Source organism: Eurypyga helias, unplaced genomic scaffold (assembly GCF_000690775.1).
Source record: "Eurypyga helias isolate BGI_N326 unplaced genomic scaffold, ASM69077v1 scaffold7404, whole genome shotgun sequence".
Classification (NCBI taxonomy): Eukaryota; Metazoa; Chordata; class Aves; order Eurypygiformes; family Eurypygidae; genus Eurypyga; species Eurypyga helias.
The window spans coordinates 35,611-55,085 of NW_010248231.1; the positions used below are offsets into that span (position 1 = coordinate 35,611).

A 19,475-nucleotide genomic window follows, 5' to 3' on the forward strand; every position below is an offset into this window, starting at 1 on the left:
GTAAGTGTAGGAGGAAGGCATAAACCTAGAATATCAAGCAATTAAAATTTGTATTTGAAAACTTCACTTTTCAGAAAGCAAGGCATATGCTGTCTTTCAACCAAAGATTTTACCAAGTTTACTCTAAACTCTAGTTGTACTGATTACAGGCCAGCTCAATTTCAGTTTCCTTTAAAGAAAGCATTTCAGTTGAAGTTAGAGCCATGAAAATTTATAAATCCTGTGTCCAAAATGGCTTTTTTACTGTGATTCTGTGTACTGCTGCAAGCTCCACTGGAAATTAAATAGGTTCTTGTAGTTCTGGTGTGAGCTAAGGCATCCTCTGGGATTAGTCTACAGTATTTAACCATTAAAGTATGTTGTTGGAGTAATTTGTATTCAAACATGTTTTAGGTAATTTCATCAGTTTCTATTTTCTTCACTACTTTCAGTGCTCTTAATACTTACAGATACCTTACATTTTTCATGTCTGAACCTGTGTATAGACATACAGACATGAAGCTCAAAGCCTCATCCAGCCTGGCCTTGAACAATCCCATCCCCGGAAGAGTTCAGATGAGGCTTTGAGCAACCTGGTCTAGTGGAAGGTGTCCCTGCCCATGGCAGGGGGGTTGGAACTAGACAGTCTTCAAGGTCCCTTCCAACCCAAACCATTCTATGAATCTAAGCTACTCATTATGTTTCATTTGCTTAAAGCATTTACATTAATAACAAAGATAAATATCCTGATTTTTTGAGAGAGGCTGGAGTTGCTGATCCCTCATGCATTATCAAACTGAATGCATATATTGTGTGTGAAACACTCAACTTGGGAATTAGTTACTAAGAAATAATGGAGACACTGATACATTGAAGATGATAGGCTTGTAATTGGAGTGAAAGATTTTAATTACATATTTATTACTGTATATTGTAAAACTTGAGGGAAAAATCCTTAAAAGTCAAACGTTTGTTTATAGCTGAATGAAGGAGATTAAATGGGACATTAGAGAATGCAATTTCTTACACAGTCTGCAAAGATTTTTCTTTCTGATGTTTGTGCATGCTTAAGGGAAGTAGAAAAGATAAAAGGAAGAGGAATTGGAATATCTTCGATGGAATTAAATAGTGTGAAGCTGTGTAAGTGATGGCATATCCGTTCATTATCTCCCCATTCAGTGTAACAAATAGGCCAGATCTTACTCATCCCCACTTGGCAGATTACAGACAGCACAGCCCAGCTGTAAACCAGCAGCTGACGCGCTCCCTCGGTGCAGTGAGGTCACTGGTGGGGTGCTTGGGTCTTACCCAGGAGCAGCACGGCTTTACGAGAATTCCAAAAGCTGCACCAGCCTCAGGGTGGTAAAATCGTATGCCCCGCTATGTGTGCCATGAATAGCCAGAGGGAAATAATAATTTCTCCAGTTTTTGACATACAGAAAAATTAGGGTTCTCAACTGCGAGTAAACCGTAACTGTCTGTTACAGGTGCCATTACGCTAGATTCAACGTGGCACTTCAGTGAGGAAAAAAGAGCTTTTGTCCCTTGCAGGCTTCACATCCTTAAAGTCTTATTTCTCATGTTCTTCCAGAGCAGGAGCAAATGCTGCTTTGTGTGAGTTTGCTTCATTTTGAGCTGTTACTAAAGTTGTCATATTTAAATTATAACATATACACCTAATGTTGAATCCTGACTATTTAAGCTTTTTAGGTCTGGTACTTTAGCTCTCCAGAAGAAAAGATGAAGAAGGGGGATTCTACTAAGGTCACACACACGTTTTTCTTTGAGATAAGACGTAGAGTTTTTCATATTCCTCAGTAACTAGTTTATTCAAAGGAAGAGACCCAAGTATCAGTCAGCTCTTACCTTTGCACACAAAGTACGGTTAGAAAATGTAATGAAGATGACAATATAAGCAAAAACAATATAAAAAATTTAAACAGAATTCAAAGGCTGTGCAAGATTTCCTAAATCACTGCGATATCACAGCATCTTATGGACAGTGTATTCTGCTAATCAGACTTTCAATGAAATATCTGCTTTTCATTGTTCCTTTGAAAAGTAACCTGAAGGAAAGGAGAAAAGGTGTCAGAATTCATTAGAGTATGTCGGAAGCCAGAAACTGGAAAGAAAATATATTGAATGTCAAGAGCAGGCAATACCAGCAAGGTCAGTGCATAAACAAGATAAATGACAGGAGTCTGCAAAAATAGAAGATGTGCTACAAAAGGGGTTAGTCTCCATTATCGGCTTATTATCCTCAGGATTTTACAAGTGGTTCTCTTTTCTCCTTTTTAAAATGACACTAAAATGGTTAAGCACTTTTTTAAATATGGTTTTATGTTTTGAGTGGACTAGATGGGAAATGCAGTGACTGTCGGTGAAATTCAGCTAACAATCCAAGTAATTGTGCAGGGGCATGTGGTAGAAATCACACTTTTGTTATTGTAACTGCTAAATGCTACCTCTTGTGTTGAATATGTGCCAGTAGTTTTCTCTCTGAATTCTTAGTTTGTGAGTAAATTCCTTGCAAGAACTTGAAAACGTCAGCTTTCTGTTTAATGTAGGTTGAAGGAATCAATGTAAAGTACGTCTATATCACTCTTCCCTAAATACTCATAGAAATACTTATTAAAAATGCTTTTGTATTAAAATCCTGTGTTTCTTCTTCACCATGCTGCCTTCCTTCTGCCTTATGTATCAGCAGATTTTGCTATCACCGTTATTTCCATTTCAGTCCTGTTCTTGATCTCTCACAAAGAAAGGATTTGGGAAATGCCAAAACATCATTGAAACATTGAAAGCAGTCATTGTTATGTTTTAGGAGCATGGTATTCCAACTGATTTGGGCTATGCAGTGGCTCCACACCATTCTGGAGTCTATCCAGTACATGTTCAACTTTATGATGCCTGGAAAAAGGTCTGGAATATCAGAGTTACCAGCACAGAAGAGTACCCCCATCTGAAGCCTGCAAGGTACCGACGAGGCTTCATCCACAAAAACATCATGGTGAGTTGTGTTTGTGATGTTCATGTTACCACCACTCTACATTTTATGAACAATTTATTTTTAAGTGGAAAAGCATGGTATCCAGAACGTTCACATTGTGAGAAGCACATATTGCTATGCATAAGTAGCAAGATATATTTGACAGTATCTTGTTAATTAAAATCAGTCTGTTGCTGATGATGTTACTGCTGATGAAGGTGGCCTCCAGGCACCCCTCTGTTAACAGTTAACAGGCTGTTAACTGTTCTAGTCCTACTGTTAATAACGGTTCAGAGATCTCAAGAAAAAAGTCAACTTTGCATTTTTTAACAGAATGTTGTGGGTTAGATTTCTAGCAGGTTTTAAATTTGCATAGTACCATTAACTGCAAACGAGTTTTGCCAGTTTATGCCATCTGAGAATCTGGATCTTGGTTTATAAATATATTTTTTCTTCCATTTGAACGTTGCACGCTCGCCCTCATTCTGCTTCCTGCCACAGAGAGATGGGAACTGCCCTTCGTACTGTGGCTTAACCCCACAGCTCGGCTTTGGGCGCAGCCTGGACACAGGGCAAACTGAAGGTTGGAGGGAAGGAAGACAGACGCAGCCACACCCCCTTCCAGGCTGTGCAACTGCTCCGTCGAGGCAGCCACCAGTCAAATTACACCATTTCTCTGTCCGACATAGTTGACGGCCTTGTTGACTGGCAGCAGTGTTTGCCAGAAGGGGTCATACGCAGCTGGCATGGAAGGCCTCATGCTCGTACCACTGGGGCGTAGGGTCTCTCTGATTCACATACCGTCCTTATTATCAGAGAAGTGTTTCAAAGCAGCTTTCCAAAATACTTGATGGTATGTTCTCCAGTAACTTTCTTTTGGAGCATGTCAGAGAGTGGTGAATGGGAAGGATCCTAGTGTGTCTACTGTGTTACACCTCCGGCTGCAGCGCTGGAGGATCAAGTGCCTTAGCGCAAGACTGCTGCTTAGCTTGCAGCGGGATTCTGGTATTGTCCTCGAGTTACCATGGATACCACTTTTCTAAGCAAAATAATAATATTTTAAAGTTCTGATCTATTTTTGTATGAAGCAAACTAAAATGATCTCTAGACATCCAGGGAAGAAACGGACACCGTACAGATTTGAGCTACAGTTTGTTCTCCTCAAAGCAATAGCTGCGTGGAAAGTAATGGGTTTGTGGATAGGCTCAGAGGGCGTGAAGCATTTGAGGAAGACTGATTGGCTCTCAGAATCTCTCAAAATCTCTTTCATAAATTTTTGTAAAAACATGTCATTTGAAGACACATAATGAGATTTAACACAAGGACACTGGGGTCAAAAATCTATTTCCGAGAACGGTCGTATAAAACCACCTGTTTTGGGAGTCTCAAGCTTTCAGTTCTCCAGGGCAAATGCTTTAATATTTTACATCTGCAGGCTTATAGTGATGAATACATTCAGTAATGAAATCGTTGTGTAAGATTTGCCAGAGCGTTTCCCATCCAATACAGCTTCATTCCCTGCCTCTGTGAAGAATTGTTTTCCTGTTTCATCAGTGAAGTCCAAAGGTTTTTTTAAAAGCATCTGCAAGTTTATAGCATACGTCCAAAATTCCATGCATTTGCCGACAACACAGAATTTACAATCTGTGGTGACAATATCCTGTACATTACAGAAAAGACGTTGAGAAATGAAACTATGAGAAATAAAGAATGTCTGCAAAACCACAGTCTGTGTCAAATAAGGGATTATGCTTTAAAAATTTAAGCTGTCATATAATATGTGTTGGACTTAATTGTTTGAGAACAATTCCAGTTTAAGAATTGTACATGAATATCAATACTTAGCTGTTGGTTTTCCATTAAAAATAGACATAATTGAAATACTCTCCAGCAAATTATTTTCTAAAGTTGATAGAAAATATTTTTAAGTTCTACTGGAAAACCAAACTGCATTTATTAGGTCTTAATATTCAGAAAACTTCTTTTCATGTTTTTAAAAATACTTTTGTTTATTCTGCTTTTTATTGCAACTGGTTTTACAAAACCAGCACAGTTGTGTGAGAAGTAAATCTTTCTTATCATGTGAGCAGTATCAGCAAAATTCATCATGTGTCAGTGTAGAAATATTATTGGTGGTGATGCCTAAGCCAATAAAAAAAAAAAGACTTCCAATTTCCAGTTTCAATTTACAACAAAGCCATCATTCAAATAAAAAGTGGAACTGATTAACACAATATAAACTGATAATGTTTCAGATTATGTTTCAAATCATTTTAAAATTTTGGAAAGCTTTGATGGCCAGACGTCAGGTACTTGGTTTTGGGATCAAGCGTTACGGACAAAATTAGTTTGACGAGGTTGCTGAATTGTAACTTCTTGATTGAGACTGATCTCCAGTTTCAAACAAAATGCGATGAATTTTTGGACATTATGATTTCACTGATAATGAAATGTTGTTTCTTGCAGTAAGCACAGTGTATTGATCTGCCATTGTATTAGTTCAACTAGATCATTATCGATTTCTGGCAAAGTTGTGATGCCAAATCTACCCAGCAGTTATCAGAAAGGAACACTATCAGTTATGTGTATCTGGCATTTATTATCTCGTTAAAGGTTTAAAACATTTTTGGTCTGTGACTTTCTCTTCATTTTTTTTTCTTTTAATAAATTCAGGTGCTTCCTAGGCAAACTTGTGGCTTATTCACCCACACAATTTTCTATAAGGAGTACCCAGGAGGCCCAAAGGAACTAGACAAAAGTATTCAAGGAGGAGAGTTGTTCTTCACAGTGGTTCTCAATCCAGTAAGTACAGTGTGATTTTGAAATGTTTTTTTAAAAATTAGCAAAAGGAGAAGTTACTGAATACTTCAGGGTTAATCAGCTGCATCTCCAAATAGTAATGATTAGTTACAGTGAGCTCTTCTGCTTCTTCAGTGGATTAAGATCTAATATTATGTATGTTCTGCTAGCAGTACAAAGATAATCTCTGCTGGTTTTGACAACCGTTTTGTTAGTAATGCAGTAGTAGCGACCTTTCTTTTTCTTCCTTACTTTGCATGAAATAAGAACCCTGAGGTTTAATTTTTGAAAGAATTCAAGCATTTAGAACTGAGCCTACTATGAGAAGAGCACCTCAGGTGAAGTCCATTTTCCTGCTCTGCAAATCCATGATCAGAAGTGTTGGGAACACTCATTGGTTTGGGAAAGCTGAAAGCAAGGAGTGCTTGCACTTAAGTCTGTTTTGAGAATGAATTGCTGACTCACAGTAACTGCAAAGAAAAGATCCATGTAAATGAACCATGTAGTTAATACATCTGCTTAACCTTTCCTTTATCTTTAAGGGAAGAATAAACAACAAACTAGGCTATGAAACTACAGAATACTGACAGAGAGAACAGTATAGTACTTCAAAATGACATGGGATTAGGTCACTTGCATCAAAACTGACCTTTTAGACAACCTTTTAGGTGAGCTTTTCATCTGACGTCCAAATGAACCACATAAATAAAATCTACCCGTTTTATACAAATGTAAGCACTGAGACTCATTTTTTCAGAACACCAAAGTGAGCAAAACATATTTGCACTCAAATCCTGTGGAATAATAGCCTAAATATTTTTGCCCTTTTTAAATCTCCCATACTTTAATGGTAGTCCAAAGGAAAAAAACCTCTGTCAGCTACTTCAGCAATTTATATGCAGGTCTGTTTTTCAAGCCTCAAATTCTTTCAGGCTATGGTTGTGGTTCTTGGAGAGCAGTTACTGTGTTTTGTTCTCCTTTTCACATTCACCCAGCAGAATTAGGAAATAAAAACATCACTTCCTCAGCACAAATGTGGTCTCCCTTCTAGAGAATGGCAGTAGTCCCAGCCCTAACTTCGATGATGTGTGTCATTTCAGACACAGCTTGTTAACTGAGGTGAGATCTGGAACATTCCTTAGATGGAGAGCATAGGTACCATAGCAGTGCTTAGGCAATATCTGGATTTTAACTCAGAGTTAGTAGTTTAACAAAGGCGACTTAGAGGAAGACATATAGTAACAACATTTTGAGTCAGGAAAAACTGTATTCCATATTGAAACATAGCAACGACTTTGCCAAAAACTATTTTACCATCTTAGCAACAGTAGGGAAACGTCAAAATTTAATATGGTTGCTCAAGGCATAAGCCTTTCAAATTAAAAGAATGAAGAGAATGGGGGGGAAGACAAGATAAGCAGTGAAACAGTCGTGGTTGTTGGTATTAATAGTAGGAGTCTGATCACGCCTGCCTGCCTAACGTCCTTGAATGTGAGTACAGTGATGCCTTTTTATATATTACAATCAGGTTGTTGGTTTATGCACTGCAGCGTAGGCTGTATGATCACCTGGTTCTGAGAAACATGATATCCCCAATACAGTACAGGCTAAAAGAATAGACGTTAAATGCACTACTTGTAAGTAGAACTGTAAATTATTATCGGGCCAAAATTTGCCCAAGTCAAATTGTTGCAATCCTTTTAAGGAGTGCCTTTGACAAGGTGATGCATCTGGTTTTAAATATCTGCTTATAAACTGTTTGTGAAGGTCTAAGCATGAACCTGGCATGTAATCAATTTAAAGATGTGGGTTTACATTTTTCTGGGTTTTAATTATTACATGGATTTATACCATAATTTGCAAGTCAGGGTTGGGCAAAGATTAGACATTAAAATGAAAACCTAGTGGCTTTAGGAATTTGTCTAATTACGAAGTGGCAGTTTGGATTCCATAAGCTTTCTTGTGTTTTCATTAAAATTACTGGGATTTCTTAGTGTGAAACACCCAGCTTTTCAGAGGATTCAAAAACTCTGCTGTGAGACATTTTCTAAATGTTATTTCTCACTGATGTAAAACTATAAAGAAGAAACATTACCTGGGAATCATTACAGTGTCAGCTAAATAATATTCTCAGTAATGGGTACGTAAATATTTAGTTTCCAAAAACAGAAAATGTGGGTGTAAATTACATTTAAATCTTAACTAAGGCCTTCATTACATCTCCTGGTTTCACTGATGTTAAGTGAATATAGTTTCTGAGGTGTAGGTTACTAGGCTGAGGCTTTAGAAACTTGAGTACCCTACACTGAAATAAATGCCCCTAAGAGTAAAGCCCCAAATTTCTTTGTGGTTTGGCTGTGTAATGGTAGCTGTTCACAAGAGAGGCTGTGCTTCCTTATGGTGTGCTAGTTCAACCACAATCTGCGGAATAAACCACAAAGAAACACAGGACCATATGTGCATCTGTAAACTTTTGACATGAGAACCAGCATTATTGCCCTGTTCCCAGGGCATTGAACAGTTAGCAGTCCCGCAGGTAAGAAAAGCATCGGGAAATCCTGCTCTGCAAATGGTTTCTGCCAGTTATAGTTTATATGGGAACTAAGAGCTGGTTTGTTGGAGCAGCTAATCCTGTGGTTGGCAAGCTGTATTTATGTGGTGTGCAGTTCTGTCCCCACACTGCTGGCCCGAGTGCGGTCTGGTGGTAGCTGTGAAGTGATCTTGAGAGCTGTGCCCGTTGTGTTCATAAGGCGTCTAGAATGCTGAAGTGCCACCAAGCTGAAAAAGAGCCTGAGTAGTACTATAACTCGCTATCTGCCTACTCTTCCAATAATAATTTTGTATGTCTGTCTAAAGATCTTGCTGACTTCAGCAGTCCTTAGGCCAGATCATGCTGTATCAGGATCCTGCACAAAATGTTTTACAGAAGAAAAAAGAGGAAAAAAAGGAAATTCTTCAGCAACTCCGTACTATTTGTACATAGGCATTATTTTCCCCACATTATTGGTTGAATAACTGGCTTTGAGGGAGGTCGTGTGACTTGCACTGATTTAGCCAGGGAATTCTGCAGCAAAGACACAAGGAAAACGTTCATTGTAGACGTCTTTAGTGATGCATATCTTACCCACTCAGACAGCTCTCTATCTTGGTTTTCATGTTTCATGTTGCTACTGGTTTTGCTAGCAGTGTACTGGCTTGAAAACATTCTATCCAGTATTTTTCCTGATAAACTTGTTAGAATCTTCAGTGACTTCAGATTCATCTATCTCTGCAGTTTTCAGGGAAGTTCTTGGATTAATAAAACAAACTTCCGTTAAATGTCTCTTAGAATGAAATTGTACCTTTCTCCTAAATATGTCTCGTAAAAGATGAAGGAAGTCAGCAATTAGATTTTGAGCTCTATATAATGTTGAGATAGGTGTAGACACTGCCATCAAGTGTATCATTTCTTCTCAGCTTTGCTGGTAAATCTCTTATCAATGCTGACAAGGCTCCATCCATACTTCTGAACTGCTCTGAGAACAATTAGACCTAAGAACCAGGCCAAACTAAACATAGGTGAACTGAACATGCCATTATAAAGCTATGTGAATATTTCTTTCTGTCTGCCACTGAGCGTTTTCCTCATCTGCAGCTGGGAACATACGTACATACAGCTTTTTTATGAAAATGTGTCTGTAGTAGTTACCCGTCTGTGCCATAGCCGTTCTTTCTGTAGTAGTTGATGTGGAACATGTACCATAAAATAAGCAAAGTAAGAACTAAGACCAGAGAAGTTCAAAAAGCACTGACGTAATAAAGTTTTCAGAGACCTAAGTTAAAAATTAACTATTTTTAGCTTGCACACGTGTTGCAATGGATTTAAATACCAAACTTTGATTAAGCGAGTAACTAAGGCTATCAATTGCAAAATTATTTATTTGATATGTAACAGTACTGCTCAAGCATTAACAGGAACATAACAAATCTGACTGTCTCGGTGAGTAGCTGTACGTTACGATAACACATATACGTTAAGGCTATACACCCTCCATCTTTCCAGGAAAAGTAAAATTGTGACTGGAACAGGATTCTGCTGAGGACAGCACTGCGTACTGTAGCATTTTCTCTAATGATGTACATGTTCTCCCATGAGAGCAGCTATTAGAGCTGAGCTATTAGAGCAGCTATTGTCTGATGAACACTTGAAATTCATTCACCTGTCCCACGGGGCTGGTGGAGGCTACGGAGTAAGAGGCAAACATGTTGAACAGCTCTTGTTCTCCTTGAGGCTGCATGGGCAGCAACCGAAGTTGATGCAGATGCATGAGCTTACTCTGTGCTACACAGGCAATAGGAAAAGGAGTTCACTGTTGTATGAGACATGCTTATAGTTAGCCAATTGAAACAGGCATGATTATGAACAGCGTGTTATAGCCCAGTAGCAGAAAAGAAAGGTTCCTATCTGGGCGTTTGTCTATGCGGGTTCTTTGAAATGAACACTAAGCAGTGGATCTGCACATTTTGCACAGCAAAGTCAGTGGAATTTTTCTCATCATTAGTGGGATAATACATAGGTTGTTGTGGTTTAACCTGGCAGGCAGCAAAACACCACACAGCTGTTTGCTCACTCCCTCCACAGTGGGATGAGGGAGAGAATCAGAAAAAAAGGTAGAACTTGTGGGTTGAGTTAAAGGCAGTTTAATAGGACAGAAAAGAAAGGGCAAATAATAATAGTAGTAGTAGTAGTAATAAAAAGAATATACAAAACAAGTGTTGTACAATACAATTGCTTACCACCTGATGGATGCCCAGCTGTTTCTGAGCAGCAGCCACCATGCCCCAGCCAACTCCACCCAGTTTATATGTTCAGCATGACGTCATATGGTATGGAATATCCCATTTGGCCAGTGGGGGTCAGCTGTCCTGGTTGTGCCCCCCAGCCTCCTAGCTGTCAGGGCAGTGTGGGAAGCTGAGAAGTCCTTGACTTGGTATAAGTACTGCTCAGCAACAACTAAGCCATCAGTGTGTTATCAACATTATTCACATCCCAGATCCAAATCACAGCACTATACCAGCTACTAGGGAGAAAATTAACTTTATCCCAGCTGAAACCCGGACAGTAGGTATATCATGTTCCTTATTCTTTAAGGCATTGAGACACTGTGGAAGAATAGAGTGGAAAAGAATATTCTGTAATGAAGTTCTGGAAATCCATGGTACTCTGCAGACTCAATGTTATAGGCAAAACTGTAAGCAGTTGACTGAAGGGGGATATGGAGGACTGAGAAAATCTCCACTTTGAAGAGAAATCAAAAATTGTCAAGATTGATTATATTTGAAGAGAGATGGCAGAAGTAACTATGAAATTGTATGAAGAAGCTAAACAATGAACTCTTGTTACCTGTCTTGAAACAAAAAACCAGAGGATAGCCAATTAAAAGAGGATGAGAATTTAAATGAGAATTGTATTGGGATCTTCCTCAAAGGTAGTATTTTTGACATCAAGAACTTCCCAAGATTTGAAATACAGAATTAAACTTGATTGGATATTCATGCCTGTAGTAGTTGGTAAGACATGGATTCCATATAAACTTCCGTGCTTTATGTAACCCTTGAAAGCAGGGAAGACTTTTATAGGGGATTGTTTTTCACACATCTCCCAGCTGCAGAGTATCCTGTACTTTCCTCTTATGTATCTGATACCATCTGCTTCTGTAGACAGCATGCTGCACTAGATAAAAAGGCCAAATTCCAGACAGACCTCTTAGTTTTATTCATTTTCAGTATGGAAAAGCTTAACTGTTTTTCTAAGTGCAAAGTTTCAATAATAAAAATAAAAATCATGAAGCAGATGAACAGTATGAAATGGAGTATACCTGATCTGCATTCTGACAGTTCTTTAGATTTTATTCCTAAAGTTTATTCCACATCATTAATCACTTTGGTTTAGTTTTGAAATTATGATGTGGAAGGTATGTTTTGATCTTTGGATGAGAGACATGGTCTAAAACAGTATTGTATGCTGCTTCTTTTCTGGTAGCATTAGTAAAAGTTAAAGTGTCTCAGTTTAGCTTTGTAGAAAGCATATATAACCCAGTCCTAAAATACCCTTTAAACCATGGAGGATACAGATCGGGAGCTTTGCTATCCTGCAAGATGGCTGCGTAAGGGAAAGCGGCTCGTGAAAATCTTCTATACCTTTTCTGCCCCCAAGAAAAACAAGCAGAACAGAGTACAGTAATTGCATTACATGCACTTACATGCATTTCCTTACAAAGTACTGTGTGTCTGCAGATCTAAAGAAAAGGGAAAATGCCCTGTGGAGAGGAATTTGGTGAAAGCCTTCAAAGGGTTGACAGCCCAACAATGAAAGCAATGTGCAGCCAGCTGTGTGTTCTCCATACGGTTACAGCAGTACTGATCAAGAGGGAAGACTATTAACAGTTTAGGCCCTGTGTCTGATTGATCTTAAAATAATTGTAATCTTTGTATGCATTCAGTTCTAAGTATTATTTTTTCTCTAATTTTTACCTCTCCCAAGTTACAGTGAGCAGAGCTGTTATTAAGCTAACTGACTTGCAACAGGGGAGAAATTATCTCCTTTAGCACTGAAAATGAGAGGATTTCTGTGAGCATCAGCAGAACCTACTGTATCTTAATGTGACCCTGAACAAGAGAAATACTCAGGCTGTGGGACTACAGGGGAAAACACAAAACCAAAGGCATTTAGGCTCGTCTTCCCATCCTGTCTGTCTCACTTTGCACAACCTTGTATTTAACAGTACTGAGTGTGAGAAGCAGGAAAGATGGCAAGTGTGTTGAGAAGCATGTTGAGGTGCAAGTACCTCCCTGAGCTCTGATGTGTGGGGTTCATTGTAGGCATCCCATGGTAGTGCCCCTGGGAGCATAGCCTGGCCTCTCCGGTGGGCTGGTTCCGTTCGGCAGGATTGGCCCACTTCATGGGTGAGTGAGAAAGGCAAGTTTCATCTCTTTCTTCTCCTCTCATGCCCTTTTTAGGAACTCTTGGGAACTCCAACAAGGTTTGGGGAGTTGCCATGAATTGGGGCAGTTTTGCTTACCATTTTGGTTGACTGTAAAATACAAGTATTCCTTGCCTTCCTATCTGTTCTTCCAAACCCACCCATGAAAGCCAGACAGAGTCTGGTATAGCCAAAACATAAAACATCCTAAAGGATCAGGCAGCAGGGAAAGGCTGCAGAACAGACAGGATTAGCTATCTCATTAGAGGTGTTGCCTTGTACCAGTGTGCAATAAATACATTGAAATGGTGGACAGTAAGGAAAATTCACCTTTCTGTTGTCTATGTTTTTTCAGAATTCACAAATGGAAAGCCTTGTGCAAGTGGTTTACAGGTAGTAGTGGAGCAATAGCTTCTAGGCAATTGTGCCAGCTGGGAAATTGAGTCACGAGGGCAATGCGCAATTCACAGGGAAGGGCCAAACAAGTGTGTGTGCAACAGCTGAAAATAAACCCATGTTTCCTGACTGTCATATTAATAGTTCAGAACTACACCGAACACATAATTTTGTTTGATCTTACAGATTTTCCCCAGCTCCATTGTATTTATAGTGGGGACACTGCTATGTAAATCAAATTCCAGTCTTTGGCTTTCTGTCTTTGCAAGGGGACAGATCCATGGCAGCTGTGAAACCAGCAGGGTGGCCTCAGAACACAAAAGGGAGTTGCAAGCAGAAATCTCTCGGGGGTGGATTTGAACACAGCTTTTCTGGTAGCATACAGTCTAAAAGGAATATCTTGCAACTCTTAAAAATACATATTCAAGCATAGACTGCAATCTAATTCATTATTCTATCACTTTATTAGTCTAATGGAGCAAAACCAGCTGTTACTGAGTCTCTGAATACCTGAAACAAAACTATTCTGAGTAACATGGAGACAGTATCAGAACTGCAAAGAGAGTGTGCACAATGCCAAATTAATTGGAATATAGGCGTTCTGAGAGTTAGACATACTCTTGTGGCCTGTAAACATTTGTTCATTAGCTAAAATATCAGCAATATACTAAATTGGTAATGCATCTGCTTCTAGTGCCTAGCAGAAAATACATAATTAATTGTCAATCATAATTTAACTTCATTTTCAGATCTTGTGCTTAACTTCCTTGATTTGGGAGGTCTCAGTGCTGCCTTTTGATGTTGTTGCACGGATTGGAGGGTGACACAGTGACCATGACAAAAGCACCCCAATGACTGGGTTTCATAGTATGAATTTATTCAAGTTGGATTGCCTGCGGTAGATTTATATATGATAAAAGAATGAAAGATGTGCCCAGTCCGCAAGAGATGGTTATTGCCAAATTTTTTCTTATTACCAACTCTTCTAGTTCCACATTAAAAATGCCATAATAATAATTAATCTATTTAACATCATCGGTGTCACTGCAAGACTTAGTCCTCCCTTCATTTCCCTGATGCTTGCCAGAGCATACAGCCAATCTCTGAAAAGGGAGACGTCTTTCTGCTCTTGGGTTACAGTCCACTCCTGACACCTTAGTGCAGTGGGCTCCAAAGTAGGGGACGTGCACCCCAGGGAGTGGGCAAGGTGATCCATTTGGGCTTGGGCAGAAAATACTGGAACTTCAGTATTAGAATTGTATAATTTATAAATACATATATAGGCACTGAGGGGGCATGCTCCAAATATTTTTACTAATAGGTGTGCCTAAACCAGTTTGGAGACCACTGGCTTAGTGGACTACTGTTCTACAGGGCTCTTACTGTTCTAGAGGCTTTGGTACTTAATTTGTTTGACTCTGCTGTAGCCATTTCCATTTCTGTTTTTTTTTTCCTGCATTATTACTGTCACTGAAACCAACTCAAAAAGTCCTCCTGATGCAGTACACCACTGAGGAGGTGTAAATAGAAAAGGAGCAATAGTAGTGAGGTGTAAGTGCACCCTATTCATCTTCAAAATTCTTGTGTAAAATGGAGTGTGAATATGAGGCAAGGTACATTTTGCTTATGAGGATATATGGAAAGGAGGAGAATATTTGCAGGGTGCCCAGCACAAAGTTATCCACTCTGCTGCTTTCTGCCAGAGCAGGTAGTCTTGCTCACTGTAAATCATTTCTGTCCCAGCATAGAGAAGCTTTATAATTCACCCTTCTAGACCTTTATGGGGAGCTTGGTAAGAAATGAAGAAATTGTCTTTCCCACTATCCTTGAATGGTTCTTCTCACCCCTGTCTTTCCAAAAAGAGAGACCCCTTGACTCCAGAGGGAAGAAGCCAGGAGTGCAAACCTGGCACAAGCCAGCAGCTTGCATAAGAGGGGTTTCTCATGCTCGGGACCGAAAAGCAATGTCATTCCTTTGGAAGGCAGGCACCTCTGTTCTTGTCAGGAAAACAACCATTTCCAAGACTGTAGAAGCTTAGTTGGTAGTGACCTTACTGTATATTTTAAATATCATCCTACTAATGGTGATTTTGTAATGATGGATATTCTGTCATACCCAGCCTGCTAACAACATCCATCGCTAGAAGCTGGATAACGTGCGTTTTTTTCATTTTGTGCCAATTGTTTGTCAAGCATCTATTGTCTTCTCTATTCTTGATACACAAATCAGATCATGCTGCTTCATCTTTCCCTGATATGTGTGATTTAATAGCAGCAACTCCATCTCGTTCTCAGCTCTAATTTGTTGACCTAGAAGCTGTTGCCTCTAATTGGGAAATGTTGTAGTAAGGAAATACTCAGCACAGAATGAGCATTCAAGAAGATGAAAGCTGTTTCTCCTGAGTGCTTGTCCTCATTTAAAAAGAACCCCAAATAAAATCAGGGATTGGGAAGGAGAGTAAAACAGACATAGCCCTCTGCCTTTTCATTCTGGGGAAGGAGGATTGCAGAAATGCTGAGAAGATGCCGAAAGGAGCAGATTGTACAGCTGCCTATAAGAATCTGTGAGAAGGTAAAGCGCAGGAAAGCGCCTTTGCTACTCTGATCTGAAAATGGGTGGGAGCAAGAAAGGAGCAGCTGCCTAGAGAACAGATTTAGTCCCAAACCATCATTTTAAAAATTGTCTGAATTCCATTTCAGTCCCCTTGTGAAAGATACTAAATCCTGTGGAGAGTGTGAATTGAAGTGCAACCAAGATGATAGTTTGTTTATGAGGAGCAGCTAGAAAGGGTGATCCTTCTTGCACTGAGATAAAGAAAATGCAGAGATGCCCTGAAAGAAATTATTTTAGAAGAGGGTTGGGAATAATAAAATCAAATAATCTCTCTTTGAGTGAAAGGGCGGCTAAAATGCTTGTTAGAGTAAATACAAATCTATTCACAGCTGCTTCCCTTTTGAAGAAGGAATAAAGAAATATACAAAGCTCTATTTATATTTTACAGCATTTCCCAAAGGTGCAAGATTACTGAATAAATAGTGTTATTTACTAGAGCTAGTCTTCTGAGATGCCCACAAAGCATTCCTTTTATATCTCCTGATCTGTGGTTTTAAGAGGATAAATCTTTAATACCATAGCGTGCTAACTGTTAGCTGGCACAGAAAGAGTAATCGTTCCCATCAGTTAGAACTTGTTTGAATGAAACAGAATATGGTATTGGTAGCACAAAACTAAAGCATCATGACTCAATATGGAAGGCAAAAAGTAATAATTGCCTTTTGTCTTGGTGTGAGACTGTGCGCCTGCAAATGGAAGGGTAATGGTAGGAGCTTCCATCCTCCTGCACAGCTTGGTGGGAAAGCAGGGAGGTGGGTATCAGCACACCGTCCCCTGCAACTGGGCCAGCGCCAACGTGAAATCCCTCAAAATGGCACTTGGATATCTTTTTTTTTGTAGCCAGGGAAACCAGAGAATCAGCTTACACATCTCTGCCAGAGCCTTGGCTGCGCGGGCGTTGTCAGCAAACTCTCAGGAACGCCCCTAGAGTAGGAGAGAGCGGCTGGCAGGTTGGCACCCTGTACTGTAAGCCACCTCTTATGGGCTTCCCCAGTGTGCGAAGTGGTCCAAGATCATCCTCAGAGAAGTGAAAATGTGGCCGTTGCAGCGTCACACACTCCTGTTAGCCTGCAGCTGGAAGCAAGAGTGAGTAGTTCTCAGCTCAGATCAGGGGAATTAGGCCCTGGGTCAGCAACATTTCATGGTTCTACAGAGCACGGGATTGTAGTTTGCTGATTTTACACAGGTAGTGGTAGTGATTTTACTAGGAATTTGTTTGCACAGTATCAACAGGAGGGGAAAATCTTCTGTTCAGATTTTCCTGGAAGATAGTCTCAGCTGATCTGTAGTATTTCTGATCCCATATAGATGTAAAGAAAAGCTTCTCTACAATGTGAAGTTGTGTATTAGAGTATGCATTTGGTTACACTAAGTAAAAATTTGCATACACTTCTTTGCAAGTAATTTATGTTTTAAATGAGCATTTGATCATCTTTCTTTTTGTCGTAAATAATTAACCATAAAGTATTTGACATAAAAAATAACTGTAAAATGGCAACTAAGGTCTCTGATAAAATTTTCCCCTTCATTCACATAGTTTCATATACTGGAAATTATTTATGATGATATATCTGATCAATATTTCAGCCTCCACTCTAACATCCTTAAAATTACAGTGATACTCCCTTCAGGGAAAGAATAATACATATTTTCCCCAAACTAGCAATCTTTTCAAGTTCTCTTGCTTTTTCTTGCAGTGCAGTGCTGTAGCTGTTGGCAGGTGAGGAGTTGCCAGGAGGTAAACTGACAGTGTAAATGTCAGAGGTCAACCCATGTGTAGGAAAGAAAGAGGCTGTCAAGAAAACAAGTTAACCTTTTTTATGGAAACCCTCTGATTGTATCTTTGTGGAGGACAGCGTAGTCCTATGGCTGCACTCCTCCTGCTTTGAAAACTGAAGTAAAAGAGGAAATTTGGAAAGGTTATACACATGGCAAAAGGCTTATTATTGGTTGCCTAGAAAGGAGGGTTGGGGTTTTTTTCAATCTCATTCCTGTCTGAAAAGAAAGATTGTATCCTAATGATTTATCAGTGCGTATCTTCTAATTTTACAAACTGACTGAAGCCCTCAGCTTTCTTTGTAAGCCCAGAGGTGTCACCAAATGGCACTGTTAAGTAAACCCATTTTCTGTGTCCATTCACTGCAAGTACTCCGTAATGTTACAGTTAGGTGTTCAAAAATAGAAGTTTGATAGCTTTGAACATTTTGTATCTAAAGAAACCTGAGTTTTAAATGTTTTGAAACAAAAGAATACAGCTGTACGTCACAATTTTTCATTCTTTTTCCTTTTTTAAATTGAAGGCTGGAATTCCTTTACAAAAGATAAACTTCAGTTCCTGAACTAATTTCAGTGTTATGGCGATGATAAGCCTTTTTCTTTTTAAAGTGACTTACATCAAGATTTACTTTAAGTGGAAATTGCCCATTGATAGCATTGGCAGATTTATTTATAAAGAGTCATGTTTCTAATTTTCAAATGGAAATTAGCCAGGAGAACTTATCTTGGGAGAATTCTATTATAAAAAAACTTGGAAAAAAGCTATCACTTAGGCACGGGTTTGCAGATTTCAGTGTAAGAAGACTGTTTCATCAGTGACAAATAACTTTGAAAATGGATCATTTTGCAAAACAGAGGTTTCAGTCTCCAGCCCTTCGTCAATCCCTGAGAGACCATCCTTGCCGTCTGTGCATTCCTGTTCCGCTCATCAGCACAAGCCTTGCTTCCGTTGGGAATGTGAGAGTGCAGTTGCCACAAGGGATTGTAGGGGGGAGGATTTATCTGAGCAGCAATTTCACAGTAAGGTGCTAGAAGAACAAAATACAAATACCATTGTAACTGGTGGATGTTGGGATGTTTGGGTTTGGGGTTTTTTTATTTAGGAGTATTTTATGTACAATTATTTGAAAGTACTCAATCAGCTTTCAGATTTTTGTGGGATTCCACTGTCTGCCCGGTACTGGAAGAATAGCTTTGTAGAAGAGGTGAGTTACTTATCCTATGAAACTCACAGCTGGGGGCAACACGATTTAAATCACAGCAAGAGAGGTCAGATGTCCTCTTGGTGTCTGACTGCTTTACTGGGCCACGAAAACAGAATTCACGTTTTTAATATTGCATTTGTATTCCACTTAAAGTAAAACTGTGGCTATTGGTTTTTCTGTATTCTCCATTAAGTAAATTTACCTAAAGACTGTAAATATTGTACAAGCCCACGGTAGGATTGCATCTCCTAGCTCACACAGAGCTCATAGTGCCTGCTCCACAATTTACTTCATTGATTGCATCGAGTTGACTTGTGAAGAAGGATGCGATTCAATGAAGAGTAGGGAGAATAAGAGCTACGCAAATGTGATCAGTCTTGCAGCTCAAAGAAAGAGCAAAATGCAAATGAAATGTGGATTATCTGGGGTTACACTGCCATCTAGTGGTACAGAGTCAATGTCTGCTTGCTTTGTTTTGTTTCCCAAAGATTAGCATCTTCATGACACATTTGTCTAATTATGGAAACGACCGCCTGGGGTTGTACACCTTTGTGAATCTGGCCAACTTTGTTCATACCTGGACAAACCTGAAACTGCAAACTCTTCCTCCCGTTCAGCTGGCTCACAAGTATTTTGAACTGTTCCCCGAGCAAAAGGACCCTCTCTGGCAGGTAGGCAGGCTTTTTTCTGATGAAGAGATCAGAAAAAAGTCATCTCGATGATGTTTCTTGTGAAGTTCTTTGTTGAAGTTTCTTG

The 19,475-nt window shown here is 39.3% G+C and overlaps 1 protein-coding gene across 1 annotated transcript in view; it reads left to right on the top strand.

Moving 5' to 3' along the window:
* LOC104509145 (bifunctional heparan sulfate N-deacetylase/N-sulfotransferase 3-like) overlaps window positions 1–19,475 on the top strand; it is a 62,554-nt gene that overhangs the window by 28,300 nt on the left and 14,779 nt on the right. Inside the window, 3 exon segments of the mRNA XM_010150987.1 lie at window positions 2,804–2,989; window positions 5,642–5,770; window positions 19,208–19,390. Of these exon segments, the coding sequence (XP_010149289.1) occupies window positions 2,804–2,989; window positions 5,642–5,770; window positions 19,208–19,390 (498 nt within the window).